Raw genomic sequence first — 22,742 nt, forward strand, 5'->3', positions numbered from 1 at the left:
TAAAAATGCTTTTTTTTCCCCTCAAGTTTGTATTTAAAAAAATAACAACAGCCAAACAAACAAAAAACTTAAAACAAAAAAACAACAACCTAAACAAACAAGCAAAACCCAATAAAAAAAACCACAAAACCCCACAAAAAACCAAGAGAGACTTACCCTGTTCCTGAGGCAGATAACTGAATTGTGTTTTTGTGTATATTGGTAAAAAAGTGTGCTTCCTTCTGAAACATTTTAGGATCCAGCTCAGTCTTCAGGTTTTCATCCTTCAGCATCTGTTGTTGCAGTGGGGACACTGACTGGCAGGTAAGATGCTCAGAGCTGCACCTTGGGCTCCAGCAGACACTACATGATTTTTCCAGCTCAAGTCCAAGTTCATGGTCCTGTTTTGCATATGCATGCAGGACATATATTCACCCCCTCTTGATTTATATTGAATTTCAGAGTGAAATTTATTTGTATTGCCTCAGTGCCTATAAATTCTAGTCTTGGACTAGTACTCTGTGTTAGCCAAGTGTGGCATGGACACAGAATGGTTTGTGCCCTGGGAGGGGGGCAATGTAAGATTAGTGCTAGGAGATGGATTTGGACAGGGCAGGAAGTCCAGGTTATCAGTGAGACCATATGTGGGAGGTGCTGTCACCATACCAGTGACCTAAATGTTAAACCTTTGTGTCCATCATGGCAAAGGAGAGGCTAAAGGAGGAGGTTGAGATAATGAGTTAACTTTGCAGATGTGCACGGAGATCTCCTCTGAGGTCTGTGGGCCAGTGTAGAGGAAATCACATAGAAAAAAGTTGCTTGTTGGAAAATTTAGCAAGAAGTTTGTTATCTCTAAAGCAGTGACAACCAGAGGCTTTAACAAAAATTTGGCAAATATTGTGGTATGCTAGGCATAGTGTAAAAATGCATATTAAAGAGACTTGTTGTGCCTGAAGAGTGTAGGACATGAGAATGGCAGACAAAACTGAGGTGAAAGATAGTGTTTCCATTTTCCAGGGCAGACTGAGCCCTTGGTCACATAGTGGGTCAGCAGCAGACTCGGGGTTTAACCTTGCTTGTCTGTCACAGGAGGAAGAGCCTCTGCCTGAACTTCATCCTCTCCTGTAATGTCACTTGAGGGCAGACTTTGCTGTCAGTAGTGCAGACAGTTCCACTTCACTGAGAACACACAGAATGCCTATAGGTTATAAACTAAGATTATTTCAGATTGTATTTCAATCCTAAATAAAAAAAAATCTGTAGCTAAATTTAGTTTCTTTACTAAATAAAGAAAATAAAAAGGAGAGATTTTAAGAGGAATCTTTGTTTTGTCTTTAATAAATTGATGGAAGTATCAAGATGCAAATTTTATCTTTGTCCTTGCTCCATGTTTCCACAAATTACATTTTGGTTCCTTGAAATGAATTAATTTAATTAATAAAACATGAACACATTAGTTAACATATTTATAAATAAAGCTAATCCTTCTGTCTTGTTTGTGTTTTCTTGCTTGTGTTTTCCTTTGCTCAAGGAATTAATGTAGGCATCCGTTTAAACATAAACATAGCATAGAGGAGGGTCATTAATGGAGAAAGGTCATAATATATAATGCTTACTTTATTCTAATGCATGATACGGAGTAAAACAGATTAAAATCTGAACACTGATACCAGGGTCAATGTCTGATTGTTTTCCTGGCTAAAAAACATGGAAGAGAAACTATCCTTCTGTTAAAGTAAAAATAGACCAAACTGAGGAGCAGTTGCTGTTTTTCTTTTCTTGGTGTAAAACTTATGCTGTTTTGACAGAAGAAAAGTTGGTCAAGATTATGGTAGATTTAAATTCCTTTTGGAAAGATTTACTGGCCTCTCTCTGTATTTACAACAGGTGGTTTGTGTTTGACACAGAAACAAAAGACTTGGTCACTGTACACACAGATGGAAACGAACAGCTGTCTGTAATGCGTTACTCACCAGGTTTGGGAGCATTTATTTACTGGTTAAAAAAAATATTATTTTTTTTTTAATTAAATTTGGGATTGTTTTTTTTAAAATAATTCCCCACTTGCTGTACTGAAGTTGAAAAGAAATATGCCATGAAACTTTGGCAACACTGAATGGGTGGTATCTTAAGCTTTAGTTTTCTTTTCCCTTCCTTCCCCCACATGTTCAAAATGGTTTCACTGGGAAAATAAACAAATATGACTTAACTGTGTAGGTTGTTGCAATCAGGTTAGCCCTAAATGGGCTGGAGCTGCTTCCAGCAGTGCCATGTGTTTAAACAGTAGTATTTGCTTTATAAACTTGCTGTTTTGTAATCTTGAAACCTGCATCAATGTACAACTGAAAAAGAAAAAATAGAATTTTATTTTTTTATATTTTTGTATCAAAGCCTTTAAGAAAATTTCCTCTTGTCTCTGACACCCTAACTTTTCAAAATCAGCCTAAGTTCTTTCTTACAGGGATAATTACTGTTCAATTCTGTGTTTATAGATGGAAACTTCTTGGCAATAGGTTCCCATGACAACTGTATTTATATATATGGCGTAAGTGAAAATGGAAGAAAGTACACTAGAATTGGCAAATGTTCAGTAAGTAACCTTGTTTTATCTTGGTTCAATATGAACAACTTCAGTTGTTTTGCAGCACTGTATTAATAGTGTTCACATTGAGAGGTACTTCTAGTGCAGTTAATACAAGATTTTTCTCTTTGTAGGGTCATTCCAGCTTCATTACTCATCTGGATTGGTCTGTTAATTCACAGTATCTTGTGTCTAATTCAGGAGACTATGAAATCTTATACTGTGAGTAAGAATTATATTTAGTCCTTTTGTGCAAAGTTTGGGCAGTTTAATACAGATTTAAAATTTAAGTGAGACCATTTAACTGCCAAGATAGACCATATGTTTTAATTAATCTGGTACAATCAGAAATCTATATAGTTTGAGAAATAAAAATATTATCATGTGGGGTTGTTTGTGGTTTTTTTTTTTGTAGGGATCCCCTCTGCTTGTAAACAAGTTGTGAGTGTTGAAACTACTAGAGATATAGAATGGGCCACATACACCTGTACTCTAGGATTCCATGTTTTTGGTAAGTTTCATTCCTCTTACAAACTCTTACTATTCTTGTTATTAACAAACACTTGGATTGCCAACTTTTCTTTATGAAACTTGACTCTTCATATTTCAGGGGAAAATGCACAACTTCTGTTATGCCATTTTTATTACAATCTGTCCTCCTATTTCAATCCAGAAAGACTCTGATTTCATATTCTCTGTAGATTCAAGTATAAATATTAAATCACAACATAAGTGGGGGACAAGGAAAAAATCACATGCTGCCCTTTCTGTCACACTAGAGCTGCTTCTCATAATTTTTAATTTAAAGTACCAGTTCTATGGAATTATCATTCATTTAGGCAGCTACTGGGCCAGATCCCCTTACCAGAACCGGTTTCATTGGCAGTAGTCACTGTGCAAACACAAAACAGATGACAGTCTCCATCATTCAGTACTTAAAATGCATTTTGATACAATAATTAGCAATTATTTTAGGTTAAAAGAATGTAAGAGGAAAGAAATAAAACATAGCAAGATCAGAATGTTTTTTTTCCATGGGACTTCTGCCAGTTTTGAAGGAGCTGCTTTCCCCCATGTACTCTGAAGCTTTGTACTCATTCCACAATGTATGCAGAATTAGACAGATTGTTAAAAGCCGAGTATGAGAAGCTTAAGATTATTGAGTCCTCAAGATAAAATAGGAAGCCATGGTAGAAGTTCAGGGAAGAGTCTGGTTTGGTATAAGTCATAAGCAAGGTATATTTCCACCCATGTTTCAAGTAAAATAGATGCAGGGATGTGTTTGAAGGCAGACAGAAAGGACATGTTTTTAGAGCCTGAAGGGGGGATGGCAGTAGCAATATGCTGGAAAGACACATTCAAATTTTTTGTAGTTTAATTGACAAGCAGTGCTTGGGTATTACTACAACATGCAGATTTAGTAAGAGGAGGGAATCCCAGAAGACCTGTTGCGTGTTGACATGATGGATTTCTCGTATGAGGGATGAAGACCCTTACAGAACTATTAACATATTCCTGGGCTGAGTATACCTGACACACAGTTACAGAGCTATTCTGAGATGAGTATTCCCTACTTCATCGTTTGGATTTATGCAAAATTTAGTGCTGTTAGAATACAGAGCTGCTTTTGGTGCATAGAGAGGAGTGTCACACCTCGGGGGTTTTCCCTTACAACAGATCAGCTTTTGGAGGAAGACTGTGGAACAAAATGGTCTTTGGGGTGAATAGGGAACTTGAGGAAACTGCATAATACATTTTTATACTTACAGTCCTCCATGCTGAACTGGTTTATTGCACACTAAATCAACAAGATGAGAAATAAATACAAGTAGCTGTTAGTTTTAATATAACACTTATTATTTTAGCAATGGCATAGAGATTGTGAGGATGTTCATCAAAAGAATGGAATTTCAGAGTAAAAAGGTATAAACTTACTCAGAAAATATATGTAATGCACAAAGAGGGAACATGGTGCCCTATAGACTGAGGATTCATAGCTATACAGTTAGGTTCAGGCTGGAAAGTTACAAAGATAATTCATAATAATTATAGGTGAAAAGAATATTAATAGTGGCAGGGTGTCATGGTCCTAACCCGGGTTTGGGTCAAAGCCACCTTGTCTCAGGGCAAAATTGCCCTGTTTGTTTATCAGGATTTTCTGACAACAAATTATATATTCAGGATAGCCTTCTTAATGATTTTGGTGGGTCCATCCCTGGCTGGGAAGTGGCTTGCTTCCACTGGATATATAACTGATGGATAAGCTCCTCTTGGAAGCACACACACACACCCCACTGTATTGCCACTGTTTTCTCCTTTATTTTATTTTATTTTATTTTTTCTGTCACATCTCTCTATTACAGTCAATTTCAGTGAGAGACATACTTTTTTGGAGGCTCGTTCTCTACACAGGGTTGTATTGCTGCCCATCCTTCCAGAAAGATCAAATGAATGGAATTTTTTAAATAGCTAACATAATCAGTCAAATCACAGGAACTGCTGAGAATGCAAGATTTTAACTATTACAGTGTCTTTTGGGGAAGGAATTGCAGTAGAGTGTCTAACCAGCAAGTTGTCAAAATTTCTCTAATACTGGAAATAGATAAGCACCTAGAGGTGAATTTCTTCCAGATTTGATTCTGGGGAGTTGGAAGGAACTTAGTGAGAATGTGAATACATCTTTTTTAGGAATGGCTGTGGAATTATTGAGCTGTAATCTGTAGTATAGGAAAGAAAAAGAGCAAGGCAATGAAAATAATGGACTTCAGGGAGGCAAACTTCACACATCCAAAGCCCAGTTAGAGAAGACCTGAAATTAGAGAAAAGGTGAGATGTGGTACTTCCTTAGATGGTACAAAACACACAAACTGCCAGCCCGCAGGAAAGACAGGAATGGCAGCAAGACACAAATTTGATTAGGCTGTTATTGACCTCTCCTACAAGGTAGGGGAATGCAGAAATTAAAAACTGTTGAAGGGCCCAAGAGACACATAAACAAAGCCTAAACATAAATACATACTTGTGACAAGTACAGAAATAACAGAAGGGCCAACGACAATATTGGTCTGCTATGAAGACAGATGACACTGCTAAGGCTGAAGTGTTAAAAAGCCAACACTTTAATTTTTTTAAATGTATCTTTATTAGAAGACTTGCAACAATCTGGTTGAATAAACCAGTTAGTGCCAATAATTAAAGGGTAAGACCTCTGCTTTCGGTAGGGAGGGAGTAGATTGGAAAGCAGTTAAAAGTCAGATCTTTTCAAAGTATCTGAGTTTGATGAGCCTTGTTCTAACTGTAAAAACAATTGGTTAGCATAATCTCAAGACCATTAGTACTTATTTTCAGGACCTCACAGAGAACAGGCAAAGTAGTGCAGAAATGGAGCAGAATGAATGCAGTATCTGCAGAATCATATCTTCAGAATCTCCATCCTATGTAGAAGATAAAGTACAAAGTTAGTGGTTGGAATAATAAATTGAAGAAGGTCATAAATTATAAATTTGAAACCAGTGCAATATTTTTGGAAGTGACTCTACTATTCAGTACTTCAGGGTCTCAGAGCAGCTGGTATGAACGGTCTTCAAAAGCTTGCCAGTTTGCCCCCCTGGACATAGATGAAGCAATCACATCATCAAGGACATAAAGCTTCTAGTATATTGCTTTTTTAGTAGCTACTGACTGACTGAAATTAGGGATATTTTCTCACTCTAGTGAGAAAAAACACATAAGAATCACAAATAGAATGCATGGCACTTGCAGATCAACATAACCAATGCAGGAGGGAAAATGAATATTGATCTGTTGAACACCTGTCTTCAAGCATAGGAACAGATTAGTCAGCCTGGAAATGTTTAGAGATGATTCAACAGAAAATCAACAGCATGGAAAGAAGTGTCTTCAAGGGAGGATATTTTAGTGATACAAGCACATGTAAAGCACTAAAGACTTAAAACACAAACTGATCTGTACGGTCTTGGAAGAGCCATGTGCTGGTGGATATGCAACCAAGGTTTCAGTTCATATCACATGTCAGTTTTGGAAAAATTAGTGTTTGAGGTGAAGGACAGAAACAGAAGAAATCTGAGATGCTGTGCAAAGCCTGACAGCATTGCAAACGAAGCAGAGCTCAGACTGGTTGGGTTCAGAACTGGCTAGAAGACTGTACAACCAATATTACACTTGTTTGAATATATTTATTAGTAGCATAGATGCTAAAACAGTGTGTAATTTGTAGGTGGTGTGAAGCTGCAGTATTAGCAAGAAATAGAGGAATTGTATGAAAAAAAAAAGTAAATTCAATAGAGGTGACACACTTGAACAGCAAAGCCCAGTTGTACAAATACAGAAAATAGGTGAGCAGGCAAGAGAGCAGATCTACAGGAAGATCACATTACTCTTGCTGAACATGAATCAACAGCATTATGCTGTTGTAGGAAAGCCAGATGCATTAGTGGGATGTATAACAAAAAGGATGTCATGCAAAAAGTGAAGAAATTGCCCATTTATCAGCATCTGCTTCAGTCACGTCTGGAATAGCTGCTTCTGTTTTTTGCATGTTGGACCAACAGATAACATGCTGACTAGCAAGAATAATTATCCATCTAAATATTGTTCTGGGACAACAGATGTAATTAATGAATTTTTGAGAAGAGGAGGAGGAAAAAAGCATGGCATCAATCTTCAAATGAGAGGAAAGGAAATGGTCTCTCTCCATGTCTGCAGAGGATGGGGGAAAAGATGGACTAATTTTTCAGCAAAGGGGACTCAGTTTACATATTTGGAAAAACTGAGAGTAAAGTCAGTTCAGTATCACTGACTGTAATAAATTTGCAAAGAGCACAGAGTCTCAAAGAAACCTCCGATGTGATCCTTTCCCCATTTAAAAATCTTGTTTCTTAAGCCATTTCCTTTAGGGGTTATCTCCAGGTCATCATAGTGACCTCTTGAGAATACTTTTTTCAGCTAGGGTTTGATGTTCATAAAACCTCCTTATTTAAAACAGCTTTTGTGTGTGTTTCATTCTACATCATCATAATTACACGAGCAGCAATTATCATGTTTTTTCTTGCACCCTCCGTTTCTTTAAGCCTCTTTTTTACTGTCCTTGATCTACCAAAGAAATGTTTCCACATATATCAGAAGAGTGAGGGGCAGTCCACAAACCAGTACTTTGTTTAACTTATTTGCAATGGTTTGTAATTCCTTCTACAGACATGGAATGACTTCCTCTTATTCCTTTAAAATTGCTGTGCAATTATACAAAGACTGTGCTTGGGAAGAATGACATGCAAAGGGTACCTGTTTCTGCATGGCAGGGCAGATGCCTGCTTTGGTGTCAGCAGCAGCCCAAAGAGGGGAGTGATTCTGTCCTGCCTGCAGGGATCCTTCCGGGAGCTGGGAGTAGCAACTGTCTCATCCTGACCTGTAATAACAACAAAGGAAGAGTATGCACTCAAGTGTTGGGACTTCAAGGGGGACACTGCAGAGGATGTAGGACATAGGGACAGTCATTGAAAATCAGAATGACAAGACAAGGCAGTTTTTTTGACAAATCATAGAGCAAACATTGTAACTGATTATGTCAGTGATCTCTTGAAAGTTAAGTGTCGTTTATGTTGAGCAGAATTCTGAATTACAAAAATAATAATAAAAAAAACCCACAGTACTGTATTAAAAAAAATTCAATAACTCATAGGCTTTTATTACAATTACAGTTTATTACAGACAAGTATTCAGAGGCTTTCAAGATGTTGTGCATAGATTTCATCCTTGCATTGATGAGCTTACTTTTAGGACAGCACTTTGTGCAAGAACAGCAAGGAGTACAGTTAATGAGGAAGGAGAATACTTACAGTAAACCAAAAGCATTTTAAAATTTATAGTAAGTTCAGTTTCTTTTTGAGGGATCGATAATTACTAAATGACATCTTAAACTGTATACTTTCTTGCTTCATACGTTTTAGACTTTAGGAATATAAAGAAAGTATGTTCAGTCACACAGTTTCTTTGACTATAACAATATGAAGAAGGTATGTTTAGCTTGTACATACACAGCAGGGAAAAGAAAAGCAGTAATGGTTGTTTATCTACATAATGATGAAAATTCTTTCAGGCTCAAACACATGATTGTAATTCAGCAGTATTCTTTTTTTTTCAGAGTAAAAAATACTTTGCTGACTAGAGGAAATACAGTATTTGCTTATGGGCTTGATTTCCTATTAAGATCTGCTCTTTTGCTGGTACTGAAGTGCACATACTGACTCAGCTGCAGTTATTTTTATAGATTTACCTTTTTTCTTTTTTCTTTTTTTTTTTTTTAAATAACTAATCCTTTTTTAATATTTTAAGAAGAAACTTAAGCTGTCACTTGTATTTCCATTATAAAAACCTTTAATTAGTCCCTCTGTGTTTCAGGTGTATGGCCTGAAGGTTCAGATGGTACAGATATCAATGCTGTCTGTCGCTCGCATGGGAGAAAACTGCTGTCAACAGGAGATGATTTTGGCAAAGTGCATCTCTTCTCATATCCATGTTCACAGTTTAGGGTAAGGTATTTCCAAAAAATGTACTCTTTTAACTTGCACAAATGCATTAGATGTCGTTGTGCATAGGCAAACAACAAAACAAACCACAAAAAAAACCGCAAAAAAAAACAAAACCAAAACCAAACAACAAAAAAAAAACCTGGAATAGGTATATGCCTAAGGGATTTACTTAAGGTTAATTGAGATTACAATTAAATTTAAAATTTAATTTAATATTAAAATCCTTTAAGAGAATTGTGTGATGCCTTGATTTCATTGTCATATTAATGTTCTGTTATAACTTTATGTTTTGATGACAGTTTCTATTCTAACCTGGTGTTTTCTAGGCTCCAAGCCATGTGTATGGTGGACACAGTAGTCATGTAACTAATGTAGATTTTCTCTGTGAAGACACCCATCTCATCTCCACGGGAGGAAAAGACACAAGTATTATGCAGTGGCGAGTCATTTAAAGGAAACATCAGTGTGAACATACACAGTTGAGTCAACCATGCACAGAACTTATGTATAAACTGTATATTTAAAACTTAACAGTATGTTTGCAGTTTAGCCTGGTCACTGTGATTTTTGTTTAAAAAATTCTTACAAACCTCAGGAAAATTAAGCCCTGTGCTGGTTACCTTACTCAGTCTAGTGATTTATATTTTTTTTTCATGGTGTCACACCTTAAGAATGATCGTTTTCTCTTCTGTTGTACAATATACAATGCAGTACAAGTTTAAAAAATGTGGCTTGACAGTTTGCAATACAGTGGTATCAGCAGAATGTGACTATCTTAAATGTTTCCTACAGACACTGCTAAAATGGTCACAAAAATGCCTTTCAAAGACTGTATATATGTGCTTATTTGTTTCACTATCTACACTTTGTACTGTATATTTACTTATTTAGAAAAATCTATGACAATGTCAAGGTACCGAATTGCTTCTGATGGAGGTTGAGGAGTAGATACAAAATGTATAAACAAAATTAGTGTTTTAGACCTGAAAATGTGAATGCTGGTGAATTTGCATTCTTTTGGAAATAACACACCTTGGGTATCACCCATGAGGAGTTGTGTTCCTTTTCAAGTGATTCTGCAGGTTGCGCCCCAGCTTGACCTGAATATCTCAGCAGGGTTTAGAGAGGTCTGTGTCGTTCAGATATTCCATATGAGTTCAAATTAAAAATCTTTTTACTTGTATATGAACAATTTGTTTTTGAAAACAAAACAAGCTTGGCCACATCCCCATTATTGGTTGATATATTTAACTAATATGTATATTAATCAGCATGATGCTATATTGTACATGTATAAGATTTTAGCAGTTCATAACAAATGGTAAGGCAATCTAGCTTTACTTTTTTATGCTTATGGATATTGTATATTTGTATTTTAAGACCAAGTAGACCAAGTCTAAAGATATCTTTTTAAGTGTACAATAAACCTGCAGAGGGTAAATGAAGTCTTGGAAGTCTACATGAGATATCAATGTGTAACTTCTGGCCCCTGTGTTTTGTGCATGGATGGATATTTATAGTATGAAATAAGATAGTGTTTTGCAATGAAGTAACAGTGGAGGTGATATAAAATGGTTAAGAAAGCCTTACCAATGTTGATTGTGACACAGATTGAAATGTATTGTTTACTTTGGGGAATGTATCAGAAGAATTTTAAAAGAGAGGAGTTCTAAGAGGATTCGGAAAAGGTAATATTAAAATTTTCCTTGTAATGAACAGTAAACGCTAGTTCTCTGATCTCTAAAGCACTGGTTGTTTAGAGTGATCTAAATTAAATGGAATCAATAAATTTTGAAACTTTTTTATTACATCTCCAACCTCCTACACTGAAAGTGCAGGACACCAATAAACATGTATTAAAGTGAATTTTCAATGCCTCCTTCCTGTTTTAATCCAATCCTAATAAGTCGGAATATGCAAGTGAAAGGTTCTCTTCTTGTCTGGATACTTGGCTGATTATGCCATGATACCTTCTGTTTATTGTTTTGCTTTGCTTTTGCAGACAGGGTGTTTTCAGGTTTTCTGAATTCAGAATTGTAGGTGATTTGTCATTACTTGCAACAACAAAAAAAAGGACCTGTAAACTGGGTTGGCTCATTCCCTTTTCATCCTTCTCCCATGGTGCCACTTTTGGTATGTAATAAGGTGTTTGTGATCCCCTTCTTCATTTTAAACTATTATCCCTTAAAAGAAATAGATGAGGAATCCTGCAAGTTCATCCCTAGGGTTACTGATTGTGGGAAACTGTTCTTTTCTTCCCCACATAAATCAAAGGGGATTTTCAACAATCTCATCCCATCTCTGTCTCCAATGCTTCTCTCTTTCTAGATTTTTCTGTTAAATGTGTCTTTGTTCCTCCATGAAAACCTTATAAACGTATTAGCTGAACTGACAAATGGTGGGTAACGTCTTGAGCTAAATATCTGTTTGAGGACAGTTAAAGTGATTCTTGTTTCTTTATCCAGGAAATTCTACACAATTTCACCATTGTTATATATAATCTTCAGCTCTCCCCACTTCCAGCCTTGTTCCTCAGTTCTTGCATTCACTTGTCTTCTCAGAAATGTAGGGTTTTTTGCTTTATAAGAAAACAAAAAGAAACAAAACAACAACCAAACCAAAAACCACATCAAAAACCAACAACTAAAAAACCCCCTTGTGTACTTCATTTCCTAAACAGTGCCTGGGACTCTTGTACCTGATTCCTTCAGCTGATACTGTGTCTGCAGCAGTTGTCTTCTCCTTCCCTTCCATGTAGCGTAAGGCTGGTTCTCAAGTCCGCGGCTGAGCCTTCCCTCCCCTGATCTTGGTTGCAGCAGGGTAGCACTGCTGTTAAGAAGAGTCTTACCTCCTTGTGTGTCTTGTGTATTTCTCTTGTCTAACAAGCATTCAGGTAGTACCTTTCAGCTTTCTTCAGTTTCAGTTCCTCTTTCTTGCTTTTCTTCCCTTTGTTTCAAGCACTGCTCTTCTGTGACTTCAGCTTCCAGGACTGCACCCCCCTTAGCTTTTACTGGTAAATGTTGCTGCCCTGAACTGCTTATAAAATCAGTGGCCCTGACTACTTCTCTGATCATTTTGGGGCTGAGATCCTGCTTTCTTACCCTACCTGTATCCAGGCGGCTTCTTTGCTTGCATTTAGCAGTATCAGTGACTGCATCTGCTGTAGCCCCTTTCTTCCCTGCCCTCCTTTGAGTGTGCTGAGGCCATCAACACTGGCTTGTTGTTTCTTGATTGTCCTCAGCTTGTCGGGGTGCAGCCCTGTAACGTACGTATACAACATACTTAGATTTTGAAGTATTTTTAGGGGAGGGATTTTTTTATCTCTGTTGTATGGCATTTAGCAATGGGGTTTTGTGATCCTACATTCATTACAACAGTAGGACTGTCATAGTTGTCCAAAATGATGAGCATGTATAGTCAGGTAACATATTCAATGTAATTAGCCTACTGAAGTTGATAATATCTGTTTTCTAAGTCTTAATATATTCAGAAAACAATACATATGCTTTCAGAAGACTTCTTTCTCTTCTACATGCTTAGAAAACAAACAGACTCTATATGGTTCTTAGGATTTTTGCCTATTTTCAAGTAGAGGCTTTTAATTATTTTGTTTACCTCTCCTGCATGTTTTAATAATTTTTTTTTTAGTCTTAAAGAACACATATCTGTATTATATCAAAGTTTCAGCCTAAATCTTAATTGTATATATATTATTTTAATTACTAACTGAAAATTTTTTATTATGTGCATACTTGTGATGCTTGGTTTTGACAGGTTGTTGAAACCTGACAGGAATTAACAATTTCCAACAGATGTGCTCTACAATAATCAGTTTCTGTGTGTGTGTGTATATATATATTAAAAAAAAAAATTAAAAATGAGAAGAAAGGAGATAAATTTAAAATACATATTTTTTCCAATGCTGGTGTGAATTAAAAAACACCCACCATTTCAAATTATTTTTAAAATCCTCTCATGAAGCAAATTATTTCTGTAGAATGGATTTTTTTACTATTCTAATTAAGACAACGTTAGTTAATACAAAGTCAGATTTCCTATGTGAAATGCTTGGCTGAAATTTGTTCTTCAAAAGAATGAATATTAGAAGATACTATTTTCCCTTCAAAATTATTCATTTAACAAGAGCTTGCAAGGGCAAACAGACCCTTGTTGTTTTTTTTTTTTTGCAAGGGTTGGAATTTTTCATTTATTCAGGTTCTGCTCAGAGAAGCAGGCGGGTTTTTTTGTTGTATTTTCTCCTCCATCTCTGGAACTGGAGCTGCTGACAGATCATTCAATTGCATCCTCTAAAATCCTACAGATGGTAGGGAAAATGTCACTTTAATTACTAGTGAAAAGAACAGACTTATGAGAAGTCTAAACAGAAATCTTTTTCTTCCGTTCCTGGCCAGGATTCTGGAGCAGTCCTATCCCTGCCATGCTGCTCTGGCTGCAGTGAGCTGCCCTTTGGAAAAGCTGCCACAAGCCAGAGCACCTCCAATCCCAAAAGATGAGAGGTGAAGCATGAACTTGTGAGGGAAAGGACAGAACTACACCCAGACCTGTCTGCTCCTGGGTAGAGGCTGCCAGAGAAGTGAGTACATCAGTGGTTCATGCTCTTGCTGGAAGAGATTTATGTTTCTCCTTAGTCCTGCAGTTCTGTGGCAGTTTCATTTTTCTTAATGGAACAACTTTGGCTGCTGAATTCATTAAATAATGATAGAAGATTAAGTGGTAATTTACACGGAGGTACTGATGACAGTTCATCTAGCACTAACTTTGCTAGACCTTATTTCTGTCAGTGGTGATACCAACAGGATTCTTCTCTGTGAAGGCCATTTTGGGGACCTTTATCAACCAGGATGATGAACAGCATTGTGGGTTCCCCTTGGTCTCCTGCCAAATGTGGAAGTGTAAGAAGGTGACTCCTTTTGACGGAGCCTCTACGCTCTTAGTGTCACCCAACTTTGTAGGCACTTATTTGGACCTCACATTTTGTCTGTGTTTTTATGAAAGCTTGAGGTTCTGGACTCTATGAAAATTGGTTCCTCCCCACCAGCTCCACAATCCCAACTTGACACAGGTTTGTTTTTACTCTATTTTGGCTATATACAAACTACATTAATTTGCTTAAGACATTTTTCATTCATTTGTAGGGGACCTATCTGCACCTAAGAGGCTGCCTGTTTAGATCTAGTCTGAAATGCTATAGTTATAACCATGAGAAAAGTGACCTGTTTTCTGGGTTTCCATGCAAGCGAAGAGGTTTTTAGCAGGAGCTTTTAAGAGATGAACATTTTTAAAACCTGACCTATGGAATTACTTAAAATAAATATGTAGCCAGAGGGAAGCAAATTCAGCTGCTCTGTGGATGCTGGCAGTCAGTGCTACATGAGCTACACTTGCTCCAGACTAGTTTGTATGCTAAAGAAATCTCCTTCAGGCTGTTCAGTCATTATGGTTAAAAAGCAAAAATTAAAAAGACTGGCTGAGTTCTGCAGCCGTGTTAGATTACTGTAATTTGTCTTTGCCTTGCGTTGCCCTCGCACCACAGAGACGTGCTGAAGAGGAAACTGTCTGCTTGAGGCAGCCTGAAGAGAACCCCTCTCTACAAAAGCAGTTGCCTTGGCTGTGTCGGTTCCAGTCTGGATTCAGTTTCTTATTAAGATAAATGTCAACATTTTAGGGCTTCTTCCTTCCTGCCCAGCTTCTCCTTTTCAGCAGCTTTCATTGACATCATAATCCCAAATTTATGACATCAGTATATAACCACAGGGGAGGTTATTATGCCAGAGGTTCAAGTGTTCTGGCCTCCTTATGGCACCTAAAAAGAGCAGAAGCTGAGCTCTGAGAGTCTCTGTCTACAACTCAAACAGTTGGAGAGCAAGCTGACAGGAGGCTCAGTTTAAGTGAAAAGCCCTCTGGCATTTCCCGTATGCACAGCTCCTGTTCAGCAGAAAATCTGGCCACATGCAGTTTAACAGCCTGGAGAGTCCCCACTGTCTCTGACTTCACAAGCACAGCATCGCCTCTGTGCTGAGACCTTTCAGACTAGTTTTGAGTGAGAACACCCCTGCTTTTGTTACCATGCTGTGGCCTTGTTCTAAAAAGCTCAAGCCCAAACAATCTTGACCTTCCTAGAGTGGGACCAAGGAGATTTTAGTAATGAGAAAACAAACAAAATGAAGCAGCTCCTTGCCTGCCTCAGTATGGCCTTCTCTGCAAGAGCCAGACTGTCCTCCAAGGGCATTACATTATCCCCTGACATGGAATATGCTGTATCAAAACACAGGCTTTGCAAGTGCTCTGATGGGGCTAAACCATGTGCGGAGGCAGGATTTCTTCAAAGAAGCCAAAGTTATTTGTTAAAAAAAGAATAAATTGGCATTGTTGAGTGTGTTTATATTTCCCCTTCCTCCCCTTCTGTCTCTGGGGGTGCTGCTAGGGAGGCTGGATCACGGGTACGTCTAAGTACCGCAGGAGGGTCTTTGGAAACACCTTTACTTGTTTGGCTTTTGCATGCTGGGCACCTAAGCTTTTGTGGTTTAATGGTGTCCTTTCCTTAAGTTGCATGTAAAAGTTTTTACTGAAAAATCACTCATGGCCTTGAACAGATAAGACCAAAGCAGGTCCCCAGGGCCTGCCTGCAAAGCATAACTCCTCCCAGCTGCTTGGAAGGCTGCAGCTTCCTGCTCCAGCCGTCCTAGTGATTGTAAAACCGGCTCTCCTGAGGCGTTATGGGGAAATACAAGTGCCAGTGGGCTCCTCCCTTTCCGAGAGAAGGTACCGACTGTTCCCACCACAGTTCTCAGACTGCATTTGGGCCCTTCCTTTCCATGGTTCCTTCTTGTTTCCTTCTTACTCCAAGACTGGATGAAGCACTGCTAAAAGAAATCCAGGTTTTGGGGACTTCTCAGTTGCAGCCCTGCTGCAGATTCTCTCTCTCAGCCTCCCTGCAGCATGGACCACACTGACTGCTCTTGCAGGTGGGTGATGCGCAGACCTTCACCACCAGTGCCTCACCTTTGTTGTTTTTTGGGCTGCTGTAACAAATCAGAGATGGGACCAAGAACTTTGCCAATGGTTCTGAAGACTGCAGGGAATGTCTAAGTGGCCAAGCACACAGGCTTGGTGATGGGTGAAAACCAAAGATCCAGGACTGAACCCATCTGGGTTTGGGGAATCTATGGATGAATTTGGTAATCACGTTCTCTCTGCTCCAGTGAGGTGTCCCTCAAATTGTAGAACTGGAACCCAGCTTCACTTTTGGTAAAGTTATGAATCATGTTACCCTCTGAGGAACAATTTTTTTATAAATAAATGCACATGTATATGACTGGATATAGCATAAGGAACTAGTATAATGAATTTCTCTCAAGAGAGACTTTCACAAGGCTAAATCTTCCATGCTTAGGAAAACCCTTCCAAACAAACAAAAAAAAGCATGTAAATAAAACCAGCTATCATGAACATTTGTTTTCCTTGATAAGAGCTAGGTATTTTTGTGGGCAAGGCCCGAGAAAAGCTGAGAGCTTAAAGACAATCCTCAGCTGGGCAAATTCAGTTGAAAAAAAAATCACAAAACTCTTGCTGCACTGACATGTAGCTCTGGATGTGGCACTGACTCACTGAGAAAAATAGCTGGATGACCTTGAGCTCCAGATATGAGGATATTTAGAGAGGATGTTGCCCCAGGCTGGGTGACTGTTTAAAGAAGGCATCCTCCTCCTAACATGAAATATCTGAAGTGACAAACAGAGCAGGCCTCCAGGCAGTTGTTGCAGCAGACCCAGAGGGGACAGATCTATCAGATCTACCTGATAGGTAGAAGCCAGGAAAGCTGTGACCCTTTGGACAGCAGTTTTCTTGTGCAGCTTTTTGTTGGGCCATGCAGGAGGATTTGCCACTAGGGAGAGGTACAAGGGGGAGCGGGAAAGCCAATGAGGCCAGGAGAATGGAGATACATCCTGGTGGGTCAGGATTTACCCTGGGCAAAGAGCAGGGGAGTCGACAGGACTACAGTCTATTATATGTGTGTTCATGCAAATGAACAGCTTGAAGACTTGTAGAAGACTTGTAGTTCTAATAGCAATATAGTGTAAGATTTGTTCCAGCAAAATAATTATTACATGGTTCACTCGTGTCTGTCAGTCAACATAGACCTGGTGGACACCTGAACCTATGAATGTTGGTGAAGAAACCTCATGGATTCTGATACAACGAAGATTTCTAACACTGCTCTCCTATTTCTGTGCAAGTGGCAAGCAAGATTGGCATCTGTAACTAAAGAAAATTTCTCCACCCTGTCTTTCTTGCTTCTTTATATAAGAGTAAATAAAAGAGCCGATGTAATTGACCAGCAACCTCACATACTCTGCATTTCTGCATCAGTTCTCAAACCACCTCATGAGCAATTAAACCTCCCAACCCTTTGCAAAGGTAGACATTGCACAAGTTTCTAGTCAGTGAGGTGTTGCAACTTGCCCAGGGCCAGCACCTCTTCTCAGAAGGGTGTTCAGGTACAGAGCTGCAAGTGGTGGAAACCACCCCCGTGCCCTACCCAGTTGTTTGCAGTCCCTTCTGGGCAGCTGCCGGAGGCTGGATGTGTCAGTGCTGGAGTATGCTGTGGTTGTAGTTTCAGCTCTTTGTAAAGGCTTGGGAGTCACTCTGCAACATCGGATGCCCCTTCATGCTCTGCAGCATACATACCCAGATAAAAAGGCTTTGGAGAAGATGTTTTTGCTTACTCTAGTTTTATATCTTAACCATGGTGTGATTTACATACATTTTTTGCCTATGTGATTTATGCCTGTTACAGACCTAGCTTAAGGAAATTACATTTTTAAAAAAGTGAACTCACATACAGATTTGCTCTTTTAATCATGTTTTAAGTTCTAGTACAATTACCATGAAACTTTCTAGTTTAATAAGCATCCTCCTTGCCTTATGCTGCCTCCCATATGTTGCATGCACTGGTCAGTGACCCACACTTAAAGGATTACTCAGATGATAGTAATAAGAAAATAGGGGTTTTTTTTAATCGTTATTTCTTCATAAGCTTGCTACTTCCAGCAGCCCATTGCAAAATATATGGGTGAGTTTTTCCAAGGCACCGTCACTCGAGGGAAACTGCTGTCTGCCACTGTCACATCTATGGTCTGACACAGTTGTTTCTTTTTACAAACAACATATATTGTGCCTTTTAGGAAATTTAGGATAATTGCTTATAAGAAAGGACTATAAGCTTTCATTTCAAACAAAGGAGGAGGCCCCTTAGTAATAGGGAAGGAAAGATCTTCTCTGTCTGAAGTGAGCTTAAATTAATTGGTGGGGCAGCTTTGGGGAGAGGATGACACAGACCTGCTACAGGACAGAGAAGGCATGAGCTGGGCTCTGTGCTGATGAGACATAGAAGGGTTGGGTGTTCTGTCTCCCTGTACTTTCAGTAGCTCTGTGCCTAATTATTTTTTTACCATCTTAACGATAATTGAAAACAGTAATTATCAGATATGCATTATCTACCAAACACTAAGCATAGCCTTGAGTAAAGGCATAGACATTATTATTACCACAGGCTTTGTTGCCATCATACTATTGTGGTTGTTATTGTAGTATATTTTTATTTGGTATGGAGCTGCAGTAGGCAGCAGCAAGGCTCAACAGGTCAATGGTGAAACAGGTCTCTAGGGCATCAAATCTGTAGGCTTTATTTTTGCAACATTTATTCTAGTGGCATAGGCTACTATTATAGTAAACATAACTGCTGTATTGGCTTGAGTATATGAAAACCTCAACTTCTCAGAGAAATGGAAATGAAAATGTAAAGTATTTATCTTAAAATGGCCCCCGCTGCTTTGCTCTGTACCTCCTGCACAGCGTGGGCCATGCCTAATTGCCTCCAGCATGCTCCTGCAGTCTGCTCACTCTGCACCACAGGTGTGTTCCTCTAGGCCCTTTCACAGATTCCCAGCTGTATGTGTTGCCCCACAGCCCCCCTTCCCCCACCACACTCCCTGCACCCTCCTAAGACTGCCTCTGCATCCAGGGAGAGGGGCTACAGCTCCCCTGCCTGACATGGCACATGTGTCTCAAGGAGTGATCTCAGCAGTGTTAATTAGGACAGGGACAGGCTAAGCAACTGTTTCTGTCCTGGATGCAGTGTGCACACACATGCTACCTGCCTGGAAACCCACTGCTTGCTGTGGGATTACCTGGGATCACATGGTTGTTCTGAGGGTTTTTTTGTGTCTAAATTTAATGATGCAGAACTGAGGGAGATCTACGGGAGATGGACCCACAAATTTTCAGTCTGAAGAGCCTTTACTTCCTTGAGAAGTGCCAATGAAGCTGTAGTGACCTACAGATGAAAGACCTGAGAAGCAACTGCAGTATTTGGTCCCTCATCATGCCAGAACCTTGAGGATATCTGAGTGATACCACTCTCAGTATCATCTTTTCCTAGATGATGTATGGGAAGAGGCAAAGAGATGTGGAGGGGAAGAGGGGAAGCTCCAGGCTCTGGACCCATAAAGAAGCTGATTCCACTGGTGGAGATAATCCCCATGTGGTTTGGGCTGCATGAGAGAGCAGAAGACTGGAAGTAGAAGAGCAGTGTGGGCCAGGGACTGGAATGGGCTTTGGAATAGGGAGGAGAGGTGAATGGGGAGAAGCATCGGGGCTGGGAGAAAGTTCAGGGCACCCCAGGGTGGCTGTGGAATGTGGGTACAGAGGATGGAGGGGGCAGACAGCAGGATGAGAGAGCTCACAGGGAGACTCATCTGGGACACGTGGGAAAGGTAGAGGAGCAGAAAGCACAGCTTCCCTGCAACAGTAACTGGAAATACAATTTCTGCCCTTGCTTTCGTCTACAAAAGCACGAACTTTTGATGCAGGGATGAAACTGTGGCACTGCCCCTGCTCCAGCTGCAAGTGGTTTGAGGACATGGCATAGGATCACAGAACCACAGAATGATTTGGGTTAGAAGGCACCGTAAAGATTATCTACTTCCAACCCCCTGCCATGGACAGGGACACCTCCCACTAGACCACGTTGCTCCAAGCCCCATCCAAGCTGTCCTTGAACACTTGGAGGGATGGGGCATCCACAGCTTTCCTGGGCAACCTGTTTCAGTCTCTCACCACCATCACAGGAAATAATTTCTTCCTAACATCTAAACTGAATCTACCCTCTTTCAGTTTGAAACCGTTCCCCCTCGTCTGATCACTACATGCCCTAGAAAAAAGTCACTCCCCAGCGTTCTTCTAGGCCCCCTTCAGGTACTGGGAACGGCCCTATGAGGTCTCCCTGGAGCCTTCTCTTCTGCAGGCTGAAAAACTCCAGCTCTCTCAGCTTGTCTCCATAGGAGCCCTCTGATCATCTTCGTGGCCCTCTTCTGGACTCGCTTCAACAGCTCCACGTCCTTCCTAGGTCGGGGCCCCCAGAGCTGGACACACAGTCCTCCAGCTGGGGTCAGTGGCCAGTTCCCCGGGCCGCCGCCCCGTCACCGGCACCAGCCGCGGAGCCCGGAGGAGCCCGGAGGAGCCCGGAGGAGCCCGGAGGAGCCCGGAGGAGCCCGGAGGAGCCCGGAGGAGCGCTCGATGCCGCGCACAGCCAGCGGCAGCTCCCCCCGTCCCCGCCCAGCCTCACCTGAGCCGCCCAGCCTCACCTGAGCCGCCCGCGGGGGGGATGGGGCAGGGCAGGGCCCCCCTCGCCACCTCCCCGCGGGGGGAGCCGCGGAGGCTGCGCAGGGCGGGGCGGCTCCGCCGCGCGTGGGAGCGGAGCGGGGCGGGCGGCGGCAGCGGCGCTTTGTCCTGCCCACACACGCACACACACACACACACACACACACGCACACACACACGCGCGCACACACACACACGCGCACACACGCACACACACACGCAGCGCAGCCGGGCGGGAGCCGGCAACATGGCCGGGCCGGCGGAGGGGCTGCCCGCTGCCGCGCTGCCCGGGTAGCGCCGCGGGGCCCGGCGCTGCCAGTGGGACGGCGCCGCCGCCCCAGCCGCCCCCGCCGCCGCCCGCCCCCAGCCCCGGCCCCGGCCCCGGCCGCCGCGCCCCGCCGGGAAGATGAGGTGAGTGCGGGCGGCGGGGGATGCGCAGCGCCCAGTCTGCCTGCGGGGGGACGGGGGGAGGTTGCGGGGGTGTCCGCGGGTCCCCCCGCCGTGGTGTCACGCCGTGGGGGGGGGGGTTTCCTGTGCGAGTGGAAGGCGGAGGGGAGGTTAAGCAACGCGACGCTTCCTAGTCCTTCACCGGATGGATAATACGAGTGGGTGGTGACATTTTTGGCATGTTTGACTGTCAGCGCCTAAATCCATATGACAGATTATCTCGGCGGTTACAAAAGGCTGTAAGCGCTTTGAAAATCGTGCTGTGATGTACCGCCAGGGATCCTGCTTAATGCTGCCCTGCCTGGCAGCCCGCAGGGTACGGCGAGATGAGCCTCGGACAACGTACCCTCATCTGCGGGCGGTGAGAAGGGTGTGCGCGTTTGTGAGGGGAGTTCCTGAAGGGAGGGGAGATGTGGTTTCTCCCGGACATCCAGGACAGGTCGTGCCTTGTCTCCCGGGGACTCTCCCTCCTCACGCAGCGAGTGCTCCAACTCGTAGTTTTCCCGAGGTCCGTTTGTCTATTGTGAATATGAAAAGAAAAAGAAAAAAAAAAACACAAAACAACCCGCAGATTTCCTGTAGCCAGAGAACTGCCTGGTGGAGGGAAGGAAGACGTTATTTATTTTTGTTCATAGTCTTCCAAATCTATTTCTTTCCTCATTTATTCAAGAGTTCACTTGAGCTGTCAGTATCTCAGAGCAACCCAGCCTCTGATTGATCTTCTCACACTAATGGTTCTTTCCACTTAATTGTTATCTTTAGCAAGGTAAAACCGCTTTGGGAAACCTTAAAAATGGAAATAACAGTCTGAAGCCAGATATCTTTCTGTGGTAACTGATTCCTGAATTACCTGGTTGGCATTGCTCCTAGGAAGTACAGTATAAGTCAAAAAACCTTTGCTTACCTTTACAGTTACATTTTCTTCTGTGCATTGAAGGTTTGGAGCTGCATTGATTTATTTAGTCATTTACATTACCATTTTTTTCACTTGCTTAAAATCATGTTCTTGGGGTGGGCTGAAAGCCCATGAGCCTGCAGTGTCATGCGACTGGTGGCCCAGACCTCTCTGGTGTCCACACAAAAGGTGTATATCCATCAGTCACACCTGGTCTGGTTACAATGTTGCTCAGAGACCTCCAGAGATTAAACACAACAGGTGGAAGTGAAGTTTTCCTGTGCTCTCTCCCATTCAGTCAACAGTTCAGTTGGTAGAGCTCTTCCGCCATGAAGAAGGAAAGCTGATTTTTGACTCTTAACCACATCTTTCAGCCCCAAGGAGGCACTATGGGCTAGTTGGAAGGCTGGAACAATTTTGAGTTTCTCCCACTGGAGGTACCCTGCTTCACTTTTGTCATCTGAAATTCTGCTTTTTGTTGGAAGAGGTAGCAGGAGAGACCCACAAAGACAGACTGAATTAGGGTACCTTAATGTACCTGAAGTGATCCCCACCATGAGAGCTAAGGCACTCTCAGAGGAGGTCTGAGCTACAGGGCATTTTGGAAAGA

The 22,742-nt window shown here is 41.3% G+C and overlaps 2 protein-coding genes across 7 annotated transcripts in view; both read left to right on the forward strand.

Moving 5' to 3' along the window:
* EML1 (EMAP like 1) overlaps nucleotides 1-10,974 on the forward strand; it is an 80,604-nt gene extending 69,630 nt beyond the window's left edge. For all 6 annotated transcript variants that reach the window (XM_051620235.1, XM_051620236.1, XM_051620237.1 and 3 more), the window contains 7 exons: nucleotides 236-303; nucleotides 1,867-1,955; nucleotides 2,472-2,569; nucleotides 2,695-2,782; nucleotides 2,976-3,071; nucleotides 8,978-9,108; nucleotides 9,435-10,974. In XM_051620235.1, coding sequence (XP_051476195.1) covers nucleotides 236-303; nucleotides 1,867-1,955; nucleotides 2,472-2,569; nucleotides 2,695-2,782; nucleotides 2,976-3,071; nucleotides 8,978-9,108; nucleotides 9,435-9,560 — 696 coding nt within the window. In that variant the 3' untranslated portion in view covers nucleotides 9,561-10,974. The remainder of the gene's footprint in view (nucleotides 1-235; nucleotides 304-1,866; nucleotides 1,956-2,471; nucleotides 2,570-2,694; nucleotides 2,783-2,975; nucleotides 3,072-8,977; nucleotides 9,109-9,434) is intronic.
* Nucleotides 10,975-20,921: 9,947 nt separating this feature from the next.
* Nucleotides 20,922-22,742, forward strand: part of EVL (Enah/Vasp-like) — a 146,362-nt gene continuing 144,541 nt past the window's right edge. Inside the window, exon 1 of the mRNA XM_051621672.1 lies at nucleotides 20,922-21,201. Within this exon, the coding sequence (XP_051477632.1) occupies nucleotides 21,197-21,201 (5 nt within the window). The 5' untranslated portion in view covers nucleotides 20,922-21,196. The remainder of the gene's footprint in view (nucleotides 21,202-22,742) is intronic.

Source organism: Apus apus, chromosome 5 (assembly GCF_020740795.1).
Source record: "Apus apus isolate bApuApu2 chromosome 5, bApuApu2.pri.cur, whole genome shotgun sequence".
Classification (NCBI taxonomy): Eukaryota; Metazoa; Chordata; class Aves; order Apodiformes; family Apodidae; genus Apus; species Apus apus.